We start from the raw sequence: 15,421 nt of genomic DNA, 5'->3' as shown, positions 1-15,421 counted from the left end.
GCCTCCTCCCAGCCATCCCTCCCGTCCCTCCAGACCCTCCAGGGCTCAGGATCTCCGGGGGCTCCTCCTGTTTCCCTTCCCCTGCCTCCCACCCCTGTCCTTGCCCCAGAGCAGCTCTGTGGCCCTGCGTGGATTTGGCATGACGCAGAGAGGAACAGCAGACCCCAGGACTGACACGGCAGGCGCTGCACACGCCCTTCCCATCAATCTCCACGACAAAGCTGAGACGTTAAGTGCGGTTCCTGCTCTGAGATGGGATGGCGGAGGCCCAGGGACACCAGTCAGCTTGGCAAAGCTCACACCGTCAGGAAGCGGCAGAGCCAACATTTAAACCTGGTTCTCGGGCACCCAAAGCCCAGCTCTGTGGCACCATCCCTCAAAGCCTCCCACAGGGGGCGCATGCAGAGCTCAAGCTGCAACTGAAGTCCGCCAGCTCTGCCTGGCACAGACGCTACCCCTGGGCTCCCTGGGCCTTGACAGCCATCTGCTGCCCTCCTGCTCTCCTGCAGGGGTCATTGTTGGGGTCCTGGTCACTCCCCTCCCCTCCAGGCTGTGGCTCCTCCTCGGGGCGCAGCACTGAGGGGAAACACAGGCCCTGCATGGCCTCTTCCTAGACAGTCAGTCACTTTGCCCCTATTAGCGCCAGTCACCTTGTTCTTTCTCCGTAGAAATGACAGGGACTCACTTCACAGGGCTCCCGCCAGGACTGTCACTACAGAAAGGGTTTTCTCACTAAGTGCTCAGTAACCAAGGCTGGGTTCTACCTCTCCCATGAAAATTCATTGTTTGGTGGTATTTTTTTAACCTCTCTTGGGTGTCTATGAAATCTAGAGGATAAACATTTTAACTTAAATAAGGCTTCTGCTAAGATAAAACTGTGGTTAGTAGTTCACCCAATTTTTACAAGCCTGTTCTTGAAGCAATAACTAAGAAGCTACCACCAGAGGGCAGACGAGGACACTCTTTAAATGGAGTTGGTGGGAAAAGTTGGGGGAGAGGTATACAAAGCTGCATTTTGAAAATGAAAGACAATCACAGCCAGGCGTGGTGGCTCATGCCTGTAATCCTAGCACTCTGGGAAGCCGACGTGGGAGGATCGCTCAAGGTCAGGAGTTCAAGACCAGCCTGAGCAAGAGCGAGACCCCATCTCTACTAAAAAATATAAAGAAAGTAACCAGACAACTAAAAATATATAGAAAAAATTAGCCGGGCATGGTGGCGCATGCCTGTAGTCCCAGCTACTCGGGAGGCTGAGACAGTAGGATCGCTTAAGCCCAGGAGTTTCAGGTTGCTGTGAGCTAGGCTGATACCATAGCACTGTAGCCTGGGCAACAGAGTGAGACTGTCTCAAAAAAAACAAACAAACAAACAAAAAAAAAAACCAGAAAGACAGTGCTCTGTTAAACTATTGAATCATTTTCTTGTCTACCCTTAATTATGCTTGTCTGCCAAAGGTAAGGGAAATGAGAAAATGAAAACATAGAAAAAGGCACAACTTTGGAATCATATAGATCACACGACAAAACTTAGAGGATCTCTGCAATGATCTGGAGGACAAATAAAATTGGGAAAGGACCAACCTAACCTCTGCCCATTGCATGCACCCTATACTCCACAGCTGGGAGAATGCCCACCTCTCTGGGCCAGCACAAGGTGAGATAACCCTGGCACCAACCAAGCTCCCACACCTTTCCAGATGCCCACATAGGGATGACATTCAAGTGCCCCATAGAGAAAACACCTCCTGGTGGTTCCTGGCACAAAATCAGCCCTGGAGGAATACTTCCTGCCCCTGAAGGTAAGAAGTGAGAATCACATTCCCAATAAACACAGATGTATACTCGGGTACTCAGAGAGGTGACAAAGTTAGCACGCAAAGCTAGTTTTCCCTGAGATTTCAAAAATCTTTTCAAATAACACAATGGAGGAGGGGTGAAAGGATGATTTCAACATAAGGCAGGTTCTTTCTCCTGGCGTTGTGAGGAGGATTTAGGCCCCCAGGCTCTGGTGACAGAATCAGCACTATTTTCACAGAGGCAGGCCGGCTTCCTCTTCATAACTGTGCTGTTCAGGAGAGCATGCAAAGCTGGTGGCATTCAGACACCGGCTCGGAGGCATCTTGTACCTGAGGATTGAGCCACTTGTTTGAATTGCATTACAGATCCGTTAGAATTCCTTAAGAGCGAGTGTTTTGAGCAGCTGGAAGAAGAGAGCATTGAAGCTGAACCCTTATCTTGAACAAGTCCTGGTTCTCAGCAGCTGATCCCTGAGCCCCTGGACGGGTGCTCCTTCCGGTTGTAAAAGGCAGGGGACAGGGGTCCCAGGGAGCTCTGGGGTGGCAGCTCCTGGGGCCAGTCTACCTCAGCACACACACCACACAACACACACACACCACACATGCACCCCACACACCACACACACACCACACACTCCCCACATAACACACACACCCCCACCCCACACACAACACACACCTCACACACACACCCCACACACACACCACACTACACACACCAACAGCACACACTACATATACTCACACACCACATATACCACACACAAACAGCACACACCACACACCCACATCACACACACACCATATACACACACATACCACACACACACTCCCCATATAGCATACACACCCTATACCCCCCGACACACAACACACACCTCACACACACACCCCACACCTCACATACACACCCCACATACTACACACATAAACAGCACACACCACACATACCACACACACCACACACAAACAGCACACACCACACATAACCACACACCACACACATTCCCCCCGACACACACACCATACCCACCACACCTACTACACACATACTATACCACACACCACACACACAACATGCCACACACACACACACACACACACACCACACCAGATATACCGTACACAGCAATTCTCACACACGCACACTCACAGAGCCAGTTTAGGCCTAACTCCATGATACGGTGGGCACGGTAGAGCCAAGGAAACCTCTTCTATTTCTGCACAGGCGACCAGCACTGTCTGCCTTAGCTACCCAGCAGATCCCAAATGGCCACAGCTTTGGAAATGGAGACCTGATACCAGGGAAAATGGCTAATTCGTGCATGAGCTGTTCGGTCTGCGAGTACAAAACACAGAAATATACAGTGAAGAAAGATTAAATCAGCAACTGCCCCTGCTCAATTTTTCTTTTCCCTTCTTTTCTAAGGACAAAGGGATAATTTCTTGCAATTCCCTGACTAATAACAGTGAATGTCAAATAGCACCAACATCAGGCTTTGGGAGTCAGCAGGAGCAAGGGAATTTAGAATAAAAGAAAAATGGGCTAATTAAAGAGAAACAAGGGGAAAAAAATCTGTAGCCCAAATCAGTCAACCTTGTTAGCAGTGACACAAGGCAAAGAAATTTCCAAGCATTAATGTGGCCTAACCTGCCAACAAATGCAGCCTAACTTTCCTCACTATGGTTTGCTTTGGGTTTCTTTGGCAAAACGATGGTGATGACACAGAAACAGTAAGCCACAAAGGCAGAAACGCTGAGCAAGCACTTGTTAAGACTAGTGCAGATGTGACAACTTGGCTACTCAGATTTTCGGGATGAGAGACCTGGGGAGTGAGGAGGTGACGTTACCTGCAAGGTCCCCAGCTAGCACGTGGGGGCACATTCACACCTAGCAGTTTGACTCGAAGCATGTGGCAGCCAGACACCCAATTAGGTGAGGTCTGCAGCCATAGGCACCCCTTGTGCCAGGCCAGGGGACAGCCAGGACCCCACCTTAGCTCTCACCACATCCCAGAGGCAGGCCACCTCACTAGCCCTGTACTCAGGGAAGGGGACATGGAGGAGGTTTGGGCCATGTCATGCCACCAGCAGACAGCCAACAGCAGAGCTCACTAGTCATCCGGCCTCAATGGGTGGGTGCTGGTGTGCAGAGTGTAGGGAAGCGGGTATAGGAATAAGACCCATGGGCCAAGCCCCTATGAGCACTCCCTTGTGCTAGGTTTGTCCTGGGCTCCACACGAGGGCCCAACAGAGAACCAGACAGCTTAACTTTGTCCATGGCCAGGCAGCTGGTGGTCCTGGGAACTCAGAGGCATCATTGGTTTGCAGGAAGAGCAATGGGCCCTTCTCAGGGATGAAGGCAGCTGCTCAGAAGAGTCCTCTAAGAGCCTTCAGGAATGAATCCATTCTCAGCACCACTCCAGTCTGCAAGCTGAGCCTGCCAGGGCAACTACACCCTGCCGCTACAAGCCCTCCACCCTGCCAGAGCCAGCCTGTGTCTTCCAGGAATGATCGGGCACAGCTCAGACTGTCTTATGGCAGGGAGGTGGGAAAGATGGAAAAGATTCAGGATTTGCCTAAATTAATATGAAAGTGTCAGTTTTTGGAGTTAGCCTTTGCACATCACTGTCCATGAGTATTCTAGCCATACTGAGGAGAGCAGATTAAAACTTAATTCTGGTTGGGCCAAGATGACAACTAGAAGCAGCCTGCACTATGCTGCTCTCGTGGAGAGGATCGAAAATGGTGAATAGACACCCACCTTTGGCTCCATCGTCTGAGCAAGAGCATACTGAGAGGATGCAGGAGTGAAAGGAAGAAGACAGGAGTGGGACAATCTGCTCAGCAGGACCGGAGGTAACGAGGGAAGGCACCCACATGTGGGAAAGAGATAGCAGAGAGAATCCCGGGCTCCACCGTTTCCTGAGGATACCACGACCAGGCGCGGGAGGGCTCCTCCACCACAGCCAGCCTCTGGACTGATGCAGAGACTGACTGGAGGCTGTGCAGCTGCTCTGCTCTGGGGAGAAGGGAGGGCTGGCTTGCAAGCCCTGAGTGCTGCAGGTGGTGCCGTGGTAACATCCCAACCCCAGAATGCTGCTACTGTCCAGGGGTCAGATCTGTCACTGCTGCCTCCCCCAGCCCGTCACTGGACAGGGAGGTGGTGAGGAATCCCAGTGCTCACATGAACCCTGTGGGTAAGTGATGGGTATCACCACTGCCACTACCACCACTGTTGGGGGCCCTGGGCAGAGCAGGAGACCACAGGCCAGGCACCCATTGTTGTTGTCTAGGCACTCCCACTCAACCGCAGTTCCCATGGGACCTGGGCATATCACATACCCTTTGCCCTTGGCACCCACTACCCACTGTTGGGGCAGCTGGACCACCACTGTCACAGATGCCTGGGTGGCCCTGAGTGGGGCAAAAGCCAGTACAACTACCACCTTTGTATCTGGGTGGACTACATACCATAGACCTGCACCAGGCCGCACAGGCACCCTGGGTACCACACTAGCGCATGGCCTGCCCCACAGCCACCCCAGCCCACACGCGTGAGTATAGCACCCCATGGACCTGCTCCATCCTGCACAGGCACCCTGTCCCGTGAGCCTGCTCTGTCCTAGGGTTCCACTCTGCCTGGCTCATGAGCTGTTACCCACTGGCCTGCTCCGCCATATAGACTTGCTCTGACCCGCAGGCCCCCTACACCCTGTGCACCCACTACGTCCTGCATGTGTGCCGAACCCTGTGCACGCCTCACCCTGCCCACACATCCAGCACCTAGGCCACTCGGGCCTGCGTGTGTGTGTACCACGCTAAGCAGAACTCCTGCATCCCATGTGCATGCCTGTCCTGCCAGCCAGGGGCCAGCCCTGCCACAGTGGCCCAATGACAAACACAGAAGAACAGGGGAGACATGGCAGAACAGCAATGTTAAAGGCTCACAGTACATCCACCCTTCTCCTACCTAGTCAAGCTTCTGGAGTAGGACTCAAGCACACCATCCAGGGACCCAGCCCTATCTTCAATGAGCAAAAGAGATCCCAGCAAAGAAGGACTGGTATACCATATCTACTATTTTGCACTGAGAAAAAAGGCCCCAGATGAGAAGGAACCAGCATAAAAATGCTGGCAACATAAAAAAACAGGCTGTCTCAACACCCCCAAAGAATCACAATGAACTCCAATCAAAAGGAAATTGTTGAAATGACAGAAATGGTATTCAGATTATGGATGACAAGTAAGATGAATGGAATTGAGGAGATGGTAAAGAAAACCAGCTCAAAGAAACAAACAAATAAAAAATCAGGACATGAACCAACAATTCACTGAAGAGATAGATAATATTAGAAAAAAGATAACAGGGGAGGATTGTGTGAGGTCATGAGTTCAAGACCAGCCTGAGCAAGAGCTAGACCCCATCTCTACAAAAAAAAGAAAAATTAGGTGGGCATGGTGGCATGCACTTGTAGTCCCAGCTACTCAGGAGGCTGAGGCAGGAGGATCGCTTGAGCCCAGGAGTTGGAGGTTGCAGTGAGCTACAATGATGCCACTGTATTTTAGCCTGGGTGACAGAGTGAGACTGTGTCTAAAAAAAAAAAAAAAAGAAAGAAAGAAAGAAAGAAAGAAAAAGAAAAGAAAAGAAATAACAGAACTTAAAAAAAATGAAAAAGTCACTTAGGGAATTTGAAAATACAGCAGAAAGCTTTAAGAACAGACTAGATGAAGGAGAAGAAAAAATTTCAGAGCTTGAAGACAAAGAAGTAAGCTTGTCAGAAAAAATATGTAGAAAAAAGAACAAAAAAGAATGAACAATCACTGCAAGAAATAGGGGATTATGCAAAATAAACAAATATAGGAATTATAGGTATCCCTCCCTGAAGGAGAAGAAGAAAGAGAATAAGCATGGAAAACCTATTTGAGAGAATAATAGAGCTAAACTTCCCTAGTACCACTAGAGGTTTAGATATCCAGATACAAGATGGTCAGCAAACACCTGGAAGATTCATAGCAAATAGGACATCACCAAGACACACAGTCATCAGCATAATCAAAGTCAAAGTGAAGGAGAAAATCCTACAAGCTGCAAGACAAAAGCAACAAGTTACTTATAAAGGAAACTCACCAGACTAACAGCAAACCTCTCAGCAGAGACCTTTCGAGCCAGAAGGGATTGGGAGTTCCATTTTTAGTCTTCTTAAACAGAATGACTGCCAGGTAAGAATTTTGCACCCTGCAAAACTAAGTTTCATAAATGAAGGAGAAATAAAGTTTTTCCCAGACAAGCAAACATTAAGGGAATTTGTCACCACTAGACTTGCCCTACAGAAATGCTTAAAAGTGCTCTAAACATGGAAAAGAACAATCGATGCCTACCAATGTAAAAACACCCAAAGTTAAAGCTCACAACCCTTACAAAACAGTAACACAAGAGAGAAAACAAAGCAACTGGGTATCATTCAACATGATGAACAGAACAGTATCTCACATATCAATACTAACATCGAAAGTAAGTGGTCTTGGTGCTCCTTTTAAAAGATTTAGACTGGCTGAGTGGATGAAAAAACATATCGCAAGATTCTGCTATTTCTAAGAAACCCATCTTACTCACAAGGATACTCATAGGCTCAAGGTAAAGGGATAGAAAAAAATATTTCATGCAAATGGAAGCCAAAAATGAGCAGGAATAGCTATTCTCATATCATATAAAATTGATTTTACATTAACAATGGTATAAAAAAAAGATAAAGACAGTCATTATATAATGATAAAGGGAGCCAATTCAGCAAGAAGATATGACAATCCTAAATACACATCCACCTAACACAGGAGCTCCCAGATTCATAAATAAAATTCTACTACATCTAAGCAAAGAAATAAACAGCAACAACATAATTGCTGAGAACTTCAACATTCCATGATAGAACTAGACAGATCATCGAGGCAGAAGATCAACAAAGAAACACTGGACTTAAACAGGACTCTACAACAAATGGACCCGACAGACATCTACAGAACATTCTACCCCAAAACTGCAGAATATACATTCTTCTCATCAGCACGTGGGACATTTTCCAAGATAGATCATATGTAAGGCCACAAAACAAGTCTCAGCAAATTCAGAAAGAAATTAAAATCATTCCAAGTGTCTTCTCAGATCACAGTGGAACAAAACTAGAAATCAACTCCAAGAGGAACTCTCAAATCTGTACAAAGTCATGGCAATTAAACAACCTGCTGCTGAACAATCCTTGGGTCAATGACAAAATTAAGAAGGAAATCAAAAGATTTTTTTCAAACTGTTCAAACTAAATGACAAACAGGACACAAGCATCCAAAAATCTATGGGATACGGAAAAAGCAGTGTTAAGAGAGAAGTTCATGGCCTTAAATGCTTACATCAAAAGACAGAAAGATCACAAATTAACAACCTCATGTCATACCTCAAGGAACTAGAGAAAGAACAAATAAAACTCAAAGCTACTAGAAGAAATAACAAAGCACAGAGCAAAACTAACAGACATGGAAACCAAAACAACAATACAAAGTATCAACCAAACAAAAAGTTGATTCTTTGAAGAGATAACAAAATCAATAGACCACTAGCTAGATTAACTAGAAATAGAAGAGAAAGGACTCAAATAAGTTCAATCAGAACTGAAGGAGACATTAAAACTGATGCTACACAAATACAAAATATCATCCATGACTACTATGAAAACCTCTATGCACATAAACTAGAGAATCTAGAGGAAATAATTAAATTTTTGGAAACACACAAACTCCCAAGCTTGAATCAGGAAGAAATAGCAATCCTGAACAGAACAATAACAAGTAATGAGTCTTAAACCGTAATAACAATTCTCCCCCCAAAAAAGCTTTAGACCAGATAGACTCACAGCTGAATTATATAATACCAGACTACAGAGAAGAATTGGCACCCCATTCTATTGAAACTGTTCCATAATATCAAGGAGGAGGGAATCCTCCCTAACTCATTCTACAAAGCCAATATCACCCTGATACCAAAGCCAGGAAAGGATACAACATATAAAGTAAATTATATACCAATATCCCTTATGAATGTAGATGCAAAAATTCTCAACAAAATATTAACAAACTGAATTCAATAGCACATCAAAAAAAAAAAAAAAAATCCACCATGATCAAGTGGGATCTCCCCAGGGATGCAAGGATGGTTTAACATATACAAATCAATAAATGTGACATAAACAGAATTAAAAACCAACACATAAACAGAATTAAAAACAAAGACCACATGATCATCTCAATAGATGTAGAAGCATTCAATAAAATCTAGCACCCCTTCATGATAAAAACCCTCAACAAACTAGACATAGAATGAACATACCTCAAAACAATAAAAGCAATATATGACAATCCCGTGGCCAACATCATACTGAATGGGGAAAATTGAAAGCATTCCCCCTAAGAACTTGAACAAGAAAAGGATGCCCACTGTCACCACTTCTATTCAACATAGTACTGGAAGTTCTAGCCAGGACAATTAGGCAAGAAAAAGAAAGAAAAGGGTGGCCAAAGTAGGAAAGAGGCAGTCAAACTATTTGTTTGCCTGTTTCTAGATATAAAATATATGTGACCTTATATTTGGAAAATCCTAAGGACTCCACAACAAGATTGCTAGAATTGATAAATAAATTCAGTAAAGTCTCAGGTTACAAAATCAATGTACAAACATAAGTAGCATTTCTATACATTAGTAACAGCCAAGTTGAGAGTCAACTCAAAAGCTCAATACCATTTACAATAGTTGCAAAGAAAATAAAATACCTAGGAATACACTTAACCAAGGAGACAAAAGATCTTTACAAGAAGCACTACAAAATACTGATGAAAGAAATCATAGGTGACAAAAACAAATGGAAAAAAAAAAATATGCTCATAGATTGGAAGAATCAACATTGATAAAATGTCCATACTGTCCAAAGTGATTTATAGATTCAACACAATCCCCATCAAAATTCCAACATCACTTCTCAAGGGTCTAGAAAAAATAATCCTAAAACATTTGTACCCTTGTAATATTCTGAAATAAAAATAAATAAATAAAATAAAATACACACACACACAAAATCCTAAACTTCATATGGAACCAAAAAAGATCATGAATAGCCAGAGCAATTCAATGCAATACAAACAAATATGGAGGCATCACATTATCTGACTTCAAATTATACTAAAAGGCTATAATAACCAAAACAGCATGGTACTGGTATAAAGGTAGACATATAGACCAATGGAACAATATAGAGAACCCAGAAATAAAACAATATAGCTATGATCAACTGATTTTTGACAAAGCAAACAAAAACATACACTGGGGAAAGGACGCCCTATTCAATAAATGGTGCTGGGAAAACAGGATATCCACATGCAGAAGAATGGAACTGGATCCCTATCTCTCACCATATACAAAAATTAACTCTAGGTGGATTAAAGACTTAAATGTAAGACCTGAAATCATAAAAATTCTAGAAAAAGACATAGGAAAAACTCTTCTAGACATTGACCTAAGCAAAGAATTTAAGAGTAAGGCCCCAAAAGCAAATACAGCAAGAAAAGTAAATAAATGGGATTTAATTAAACTAAAAATTTCTGCATAGCAAAGGAAATAATCAACAGAGTAAAGAGAAAACCTAAGGCATGGGAGAAAATATTCAAATATTCACAAAGTACACATCCAACAAACGGCTAATATCCAGAGACTACAAAGAACTCAAATCAGCAAGAAAAAAATGAATAACCCCATCAAAAAGAGGGCAAAACACATGAACAGATTCTTCTCAGAAGAAGATAGACAAATAGCCAATAAACATATGAAGAAATGCTCAACATTGCTAATTATCAAGGAAATGTAAATTAAAACTACAATGAGATATCACTTTACCCCATCAGAATGGCCTTGTTTTTGTTGAGACAAGGTATCGCTCTGTCACTTTGGTGGAGTGCAGTGGTGTCATCATAGCTCACTGCAGGCTCAAATTCCTGGGCTCAAGGGATACTCAGCCTCCCAAGTAGCTGGGACTATAAGTGTATGCCACCACTCACCACGTCTGGATAATTTTTCTTTTTCCCTCTCTCTCTCTCTCTCTCTCTCTTTCTTTTTCTTTTTTTTTTTTTTTTTTTTTTTGTAGAGGAGGGCTCTCACTCTTGCTCAGGCTAGTCTTGAACTCCTAGCCTCAAGCAATCCTCCTGCCTCAACCTTCCAAAGTGCTAGGATTACAGGTGTGAGCTTCTGTGCCCAGCCCAGAATTGCCATTATTGAAAAATCAAGAAACAATAGATGTTGGTGTGGTTGTGGTGAAAAAGGAATGTTTATATACTGTTCGTGTAAATGTAAACTTGTACAACTGCTGTGTAAAGAGTTACGGAGATTTCTCAAAGAACTAAAAGTAGACCAGCAATCCCACTACCGGGTATCTATCTACTCAAAGGAAAATAAGTCATTCTACAAAAAAAAAAAAAAAAAAAAAGACACCTGCACTGGAATGTTTATCACAGCACAACTCACAATAGCAAAGATATGGAATCATCCTAAGTGCCCATCAATGGATGAGTGGATAAAGATAATGTAGTATATATGCACCATGGAGTACTACTCAGCCATAAAATGGAATGAAATAATGTCTTTTGCAGCAACTTGGATGGAACTGGAGACCACTATCCTAAGTGAAGTATCTCAGGAATGGAAATCAGACACCACATGTTCTCGCTTATAAGTGGGAGCTCAATGAAGGACATATATGGTCATAAAGAACAGGAATGGACATTGGAAACGAATAAGGGGGAGGGTAGAAGGGAGGTGAGTGATAAAAACCTACCTATTGAGTACAATATACACTTTTCTGGTGACAGGTACACTGAAAGCCCTGACTTCAGCATGGCACAATTTATCCATGCAACAAAAAACACTTATACCCCCTAAATTCTTTGAAATTAAAAATAAATAAATAAAAAGCTTAAAAAAAATCCCATAACATAAAACTTAATTCTGTATATGTGTAGTTCTTCAATCCAGATAACTCCTTAAAACTCACCTGTTTCTTTCGCCACCAAAATAAAAGTAGAATATTTCTTTTGAATGAAAAATGTCTGAATGCATACTTTAAAATCCAGCTTACCAGATCCCCTGAGAACAGCACTAGCTCACCTTTCCTGATCATCAGAAATGCCTTTGGCCCCCTCCTCGGCCATGCCCTGTGCTGGCCGGTCACAGCTACGGGGGTCAGCAGCCCAGCTTCCTCCTCCACCCCCTGGAAGACAATGAAATGGAGGAGCTTGGTGCTTCCAACTTCCATACTTGCTTCCCAGGTAACGCATGGAGGAAAAAACAAACTCCTAATATTTTATTTCCTAATCAGAAACAGCTTTTGTAACACTGTCAGACAAATTTCTTCTCAGGAAGTGTGCTTTAGGTAGGGACCTTTGTGGCTGCCTGAAATAGATCATTACCCAAGGGAGAGATTGTAAATGGAAGCTGAGAGACCTCTGATAATAAAAAGCTGTAACTGTCCACACCTACATCTGGGAACGGGACACCTTCCAGAAGAGTGTTCACAGGAGGACTACCAGGGCACACACTAGGTCCGCCGCCTTCTCGCTTCACCCGCCTGACCTCTTTGGGGGACCTTTGGAGCGAGCCGATGGCTGCACCTCTCCTTGTTCCCAGTCTGGGCCACTGAGTCCTCTCCATTATGAAATATTTTCTCATTTCTTTTTAAAGCATATGTTAGTTCTCTTAATTCTTTACATCAACATTTTAACTTTCATAGAGATATTACAAAATTTAGTTTTGTGTGCCACTTAGAAAACTAGGTGATTTTTCTCTCTGCTCTAGAATTGTTTATGAACTCGTATTTAACTGGAGAAGAGAGTGACACCGAGAAGCGTGGGAAAGTTTTAGGCGCACATTCTCCTTCTCAGATGGGAACAGGGAAGGCCCCCCAGGAGGATGATGAAAGAGCCTCAGGGGTCTGGCCCTCAGTAAATTTGCCTGGATCCTGTGTTTTCTAGAACTTTGCTGCAGCTCTGCAGACAGACCAGAAGCCCTGTGGGGGCTTAAGGGTCTGCTGTGGATTCAACACGCCTCCTCCGCTCTCCTCACACTGCCTTGTCAGCGCCGCTGGCTTCTCCCCACTGTGTGTGTTGGGGACAGACTTGTGGGAAAATCTGTTCTTTCCAGTTTTGTTAGTGATATGTTTTTAAATGCCTTTGTACCCAAGGAAAGGATCAATTGCAAATTGCAATGTGTTTGTAAGTAATCAAAACTCTCTCTCTCTAAAGCCTCTGTGGTTTGCTCTGACACCTTCCTGTCAAATCTAAAGCCTCAGGTCCAAAGCTGGGGGTAAAGACACCTGCCCACTGGGCTCGCATCCACACCTGGACCCGACCTTGCTTCACTGCCTTTTCCTTCCCTGTGGGCCTAGACATACTGAGAACATCAGAATAAATTAAAAGTTTGTGAAGTTTGTAAAGCTAGTGGTGCTAATTGAAAACATCAGCGAATGATGAGGAGCAAAGGAAGTGGCATGATTGAAGTGCCTGCACTGCCCAACATGGGAGCCATAGCCACTCTTGGCTACCAGAGCTTAAGTGAATTAAGAGTTAGCTTCTAGATCATTAGCCACATTTCAAGGGCTCAATAGCCAAGGTACAGAACCACAGAACGTTTGCTCTGTTGCAGAATGCCCTGGTGGCCAGCACTGCGCTGGGCAGCCTCGCCTCTCTTTCCAGGCAGTGCTGCCAGCACTGTGTCCTCAGCACAGCTGTACCCAGCAGACAGACGGCATTCCGGTTCATCTGCACCCGCAGCCTGACGCCCCATGCCCTGGTCTGCATGCACTGCACTGGTTACGACAGGGAGCATCACACAGGGCCAAGCTAACTGTACCTCTCTGGAGAACGGAAGGACATGCCACTTAAGGTGAGACTTGGACACGACTGACAAACTGGAAAACACCATTTTGTGTTTTAGAAACTACTTTAAGTAAAAATATTCTGAATGAAATTAGCTAAATGTCTTCTAGAAATGTCCCCTTTTAAGAACATCATCTAAGCTCCTCTCATTTAGAAACCATCAAAGACTCAGCCAGGATCCTAGCCCATCCTTCTGATCTTGATAAAAAGAGGAAAAGGGACAAAAAGATAAATCGTTTCTTTGCATGAAATCAGTGTGCAAGGACAGAACCCACAACCTCCCCCCAACCCCCCCGCTGTCAACGCACATACCTGTAGGAAGCCCCAGGAGGTCCTTCCAGAAGGCACCTTTTTGTCTTCATTCAGTTTTATAAAAAAGCCATCTCCTTAGAAATTTTCATTAGCCACAAATTCTGTATTTCAGATTTAATACTCAGTTTTTGATACTTCTCCTTAGGTAATAGTTTACTTAAGCCTGCTTCATTCCACAAAAGTTTTAAGGTGCTTAAGATGTACTTAGTTCAAAAGAAAAAATGGATACCTGAAGGTAGGTAACATCTCCTCAAGAGTTTCAACAGTCATAGCAAAAAAGCAAACACAGTTGTTTACACAATTCACAGTGTGAAAAAAATGCAGAAACAGCTGCTGTTTCCAACGGCACAGTTCTTCCCGGGATGGAAACCTGGGCAGTTGTTCTCCCACATGTCCTCATATCTTACAATATTGTGGATGGCATTTAGTGATATTAAGTTTTGGATTGGGGGCAGTATTACTTTGCAACTCAGACAAATGTACACTAAAATATATAGGGGAAATAACTCTAAAATGATGTTTATCCTGCATAATCAGCTTTGTTTCTCAGATCTCCATGCAAGCCCAGGTTCTGACCGTTATCTCGTGATCTGCCTGCCTCGGTTTTTAACCCCCAAATGAAGCTTCCCGGAGAGGAATCTGGCCGGCCAGCACCACTGACCTTCTCGTTGTGTGAGCAATTGCACATGCTGACAGGTCCTTCCTTGGATAGCTCAATTGCCAGTCACTCTCATTTCCAGTCTACTTGGTGAGGCCACCTGTGGATGTCTACTCATTGTCTGCCTTTGGATACCCTGTATCTTATACAGCACTCCACCCCCACCCCTAACCCACACTCCAGGTCCCATCACACACACAGCATCAAACACAGAGTGCTTGGGCAAATTTTGGTAATTAATTGCAGCAAAAATAAAGGAAAATTGCTAAGATCTTGGCAGAATGTCAAACTTACCATCCTTTGAACTGATCCCCAGAGTGGGCTGGATCCAGAACAGGGGCAAGGCTCCAATTAGCAGCCTCCACCCCAGTCTCAAGCAACCTGCTCCCATGGGGCCCCCTGCTCAGCATCCAAATCAGAGATGGCTTTGGGCAAACGGGTCCTGAAGCAACAGGGCCTGGCCTTCCCCCACCCATGGGCAGCAGGAGGGAGCATTCCCCACCCCCCATTAGCCTCCTGAGACAATCAGCCAATCGTGAGTGCCTGAGAAACAAACCTCCTCCCCAGGGACCTGGGGTCTTATCTCCACCCCACAACCTGCTTATGGGCTGTTTCCTCTAAAACGAATATGTCCTAAGTGGTCTTAATTTACAGGGGCAAATGTGTAAATCATCTGTGAGGCTCAACAGTAG

The 15,421-nt window shown here is 44.5% G+C and overlaps 1 protein-coding gene across 1 annotated transcript in view; it reads right to left on the bottom strand.

Moving 5' to 3' along the window:
- Nucleotides 1-601, bottom strand: part of PKD1L1 (polycystin 1 like 1, transient receptor potential channel interacting) — a 133,938-nt gene extending 133,337 nt beyond the window's left edge. Inside the window, exon 1 of the mRNA XM_069461631.1 lies at nucleotides 456-601. Coding sequence (XP_069317732.1) covers nucleotides 456-601 — 146 coding nt within the window. The remainder of the gene's footprint in view (nucleotides 1-455) is intronic.
- Nucleotides 602-15,421: the final 14,820 nt, after the last annotated feature.

This window comes from Eulemur rufifrons, chromosome 29 (genome assembly GCF_041146395.1).
Source record: "Eulemur rufifrons isolate Redbay chromosome 29, OSU_ERuf_1, whole genome shotgun sequence".
Lineage (NCBI taxonomy): Eukaryota > Metazoa > Chordata > Mammalia > Primates > Lemuridae > Eulemur > Eulemur rufifrons.
Note: the sequence above shows the minus strand (reverse complement) of the source record. Positions and strands in the feature narration are given on the sequence as shown.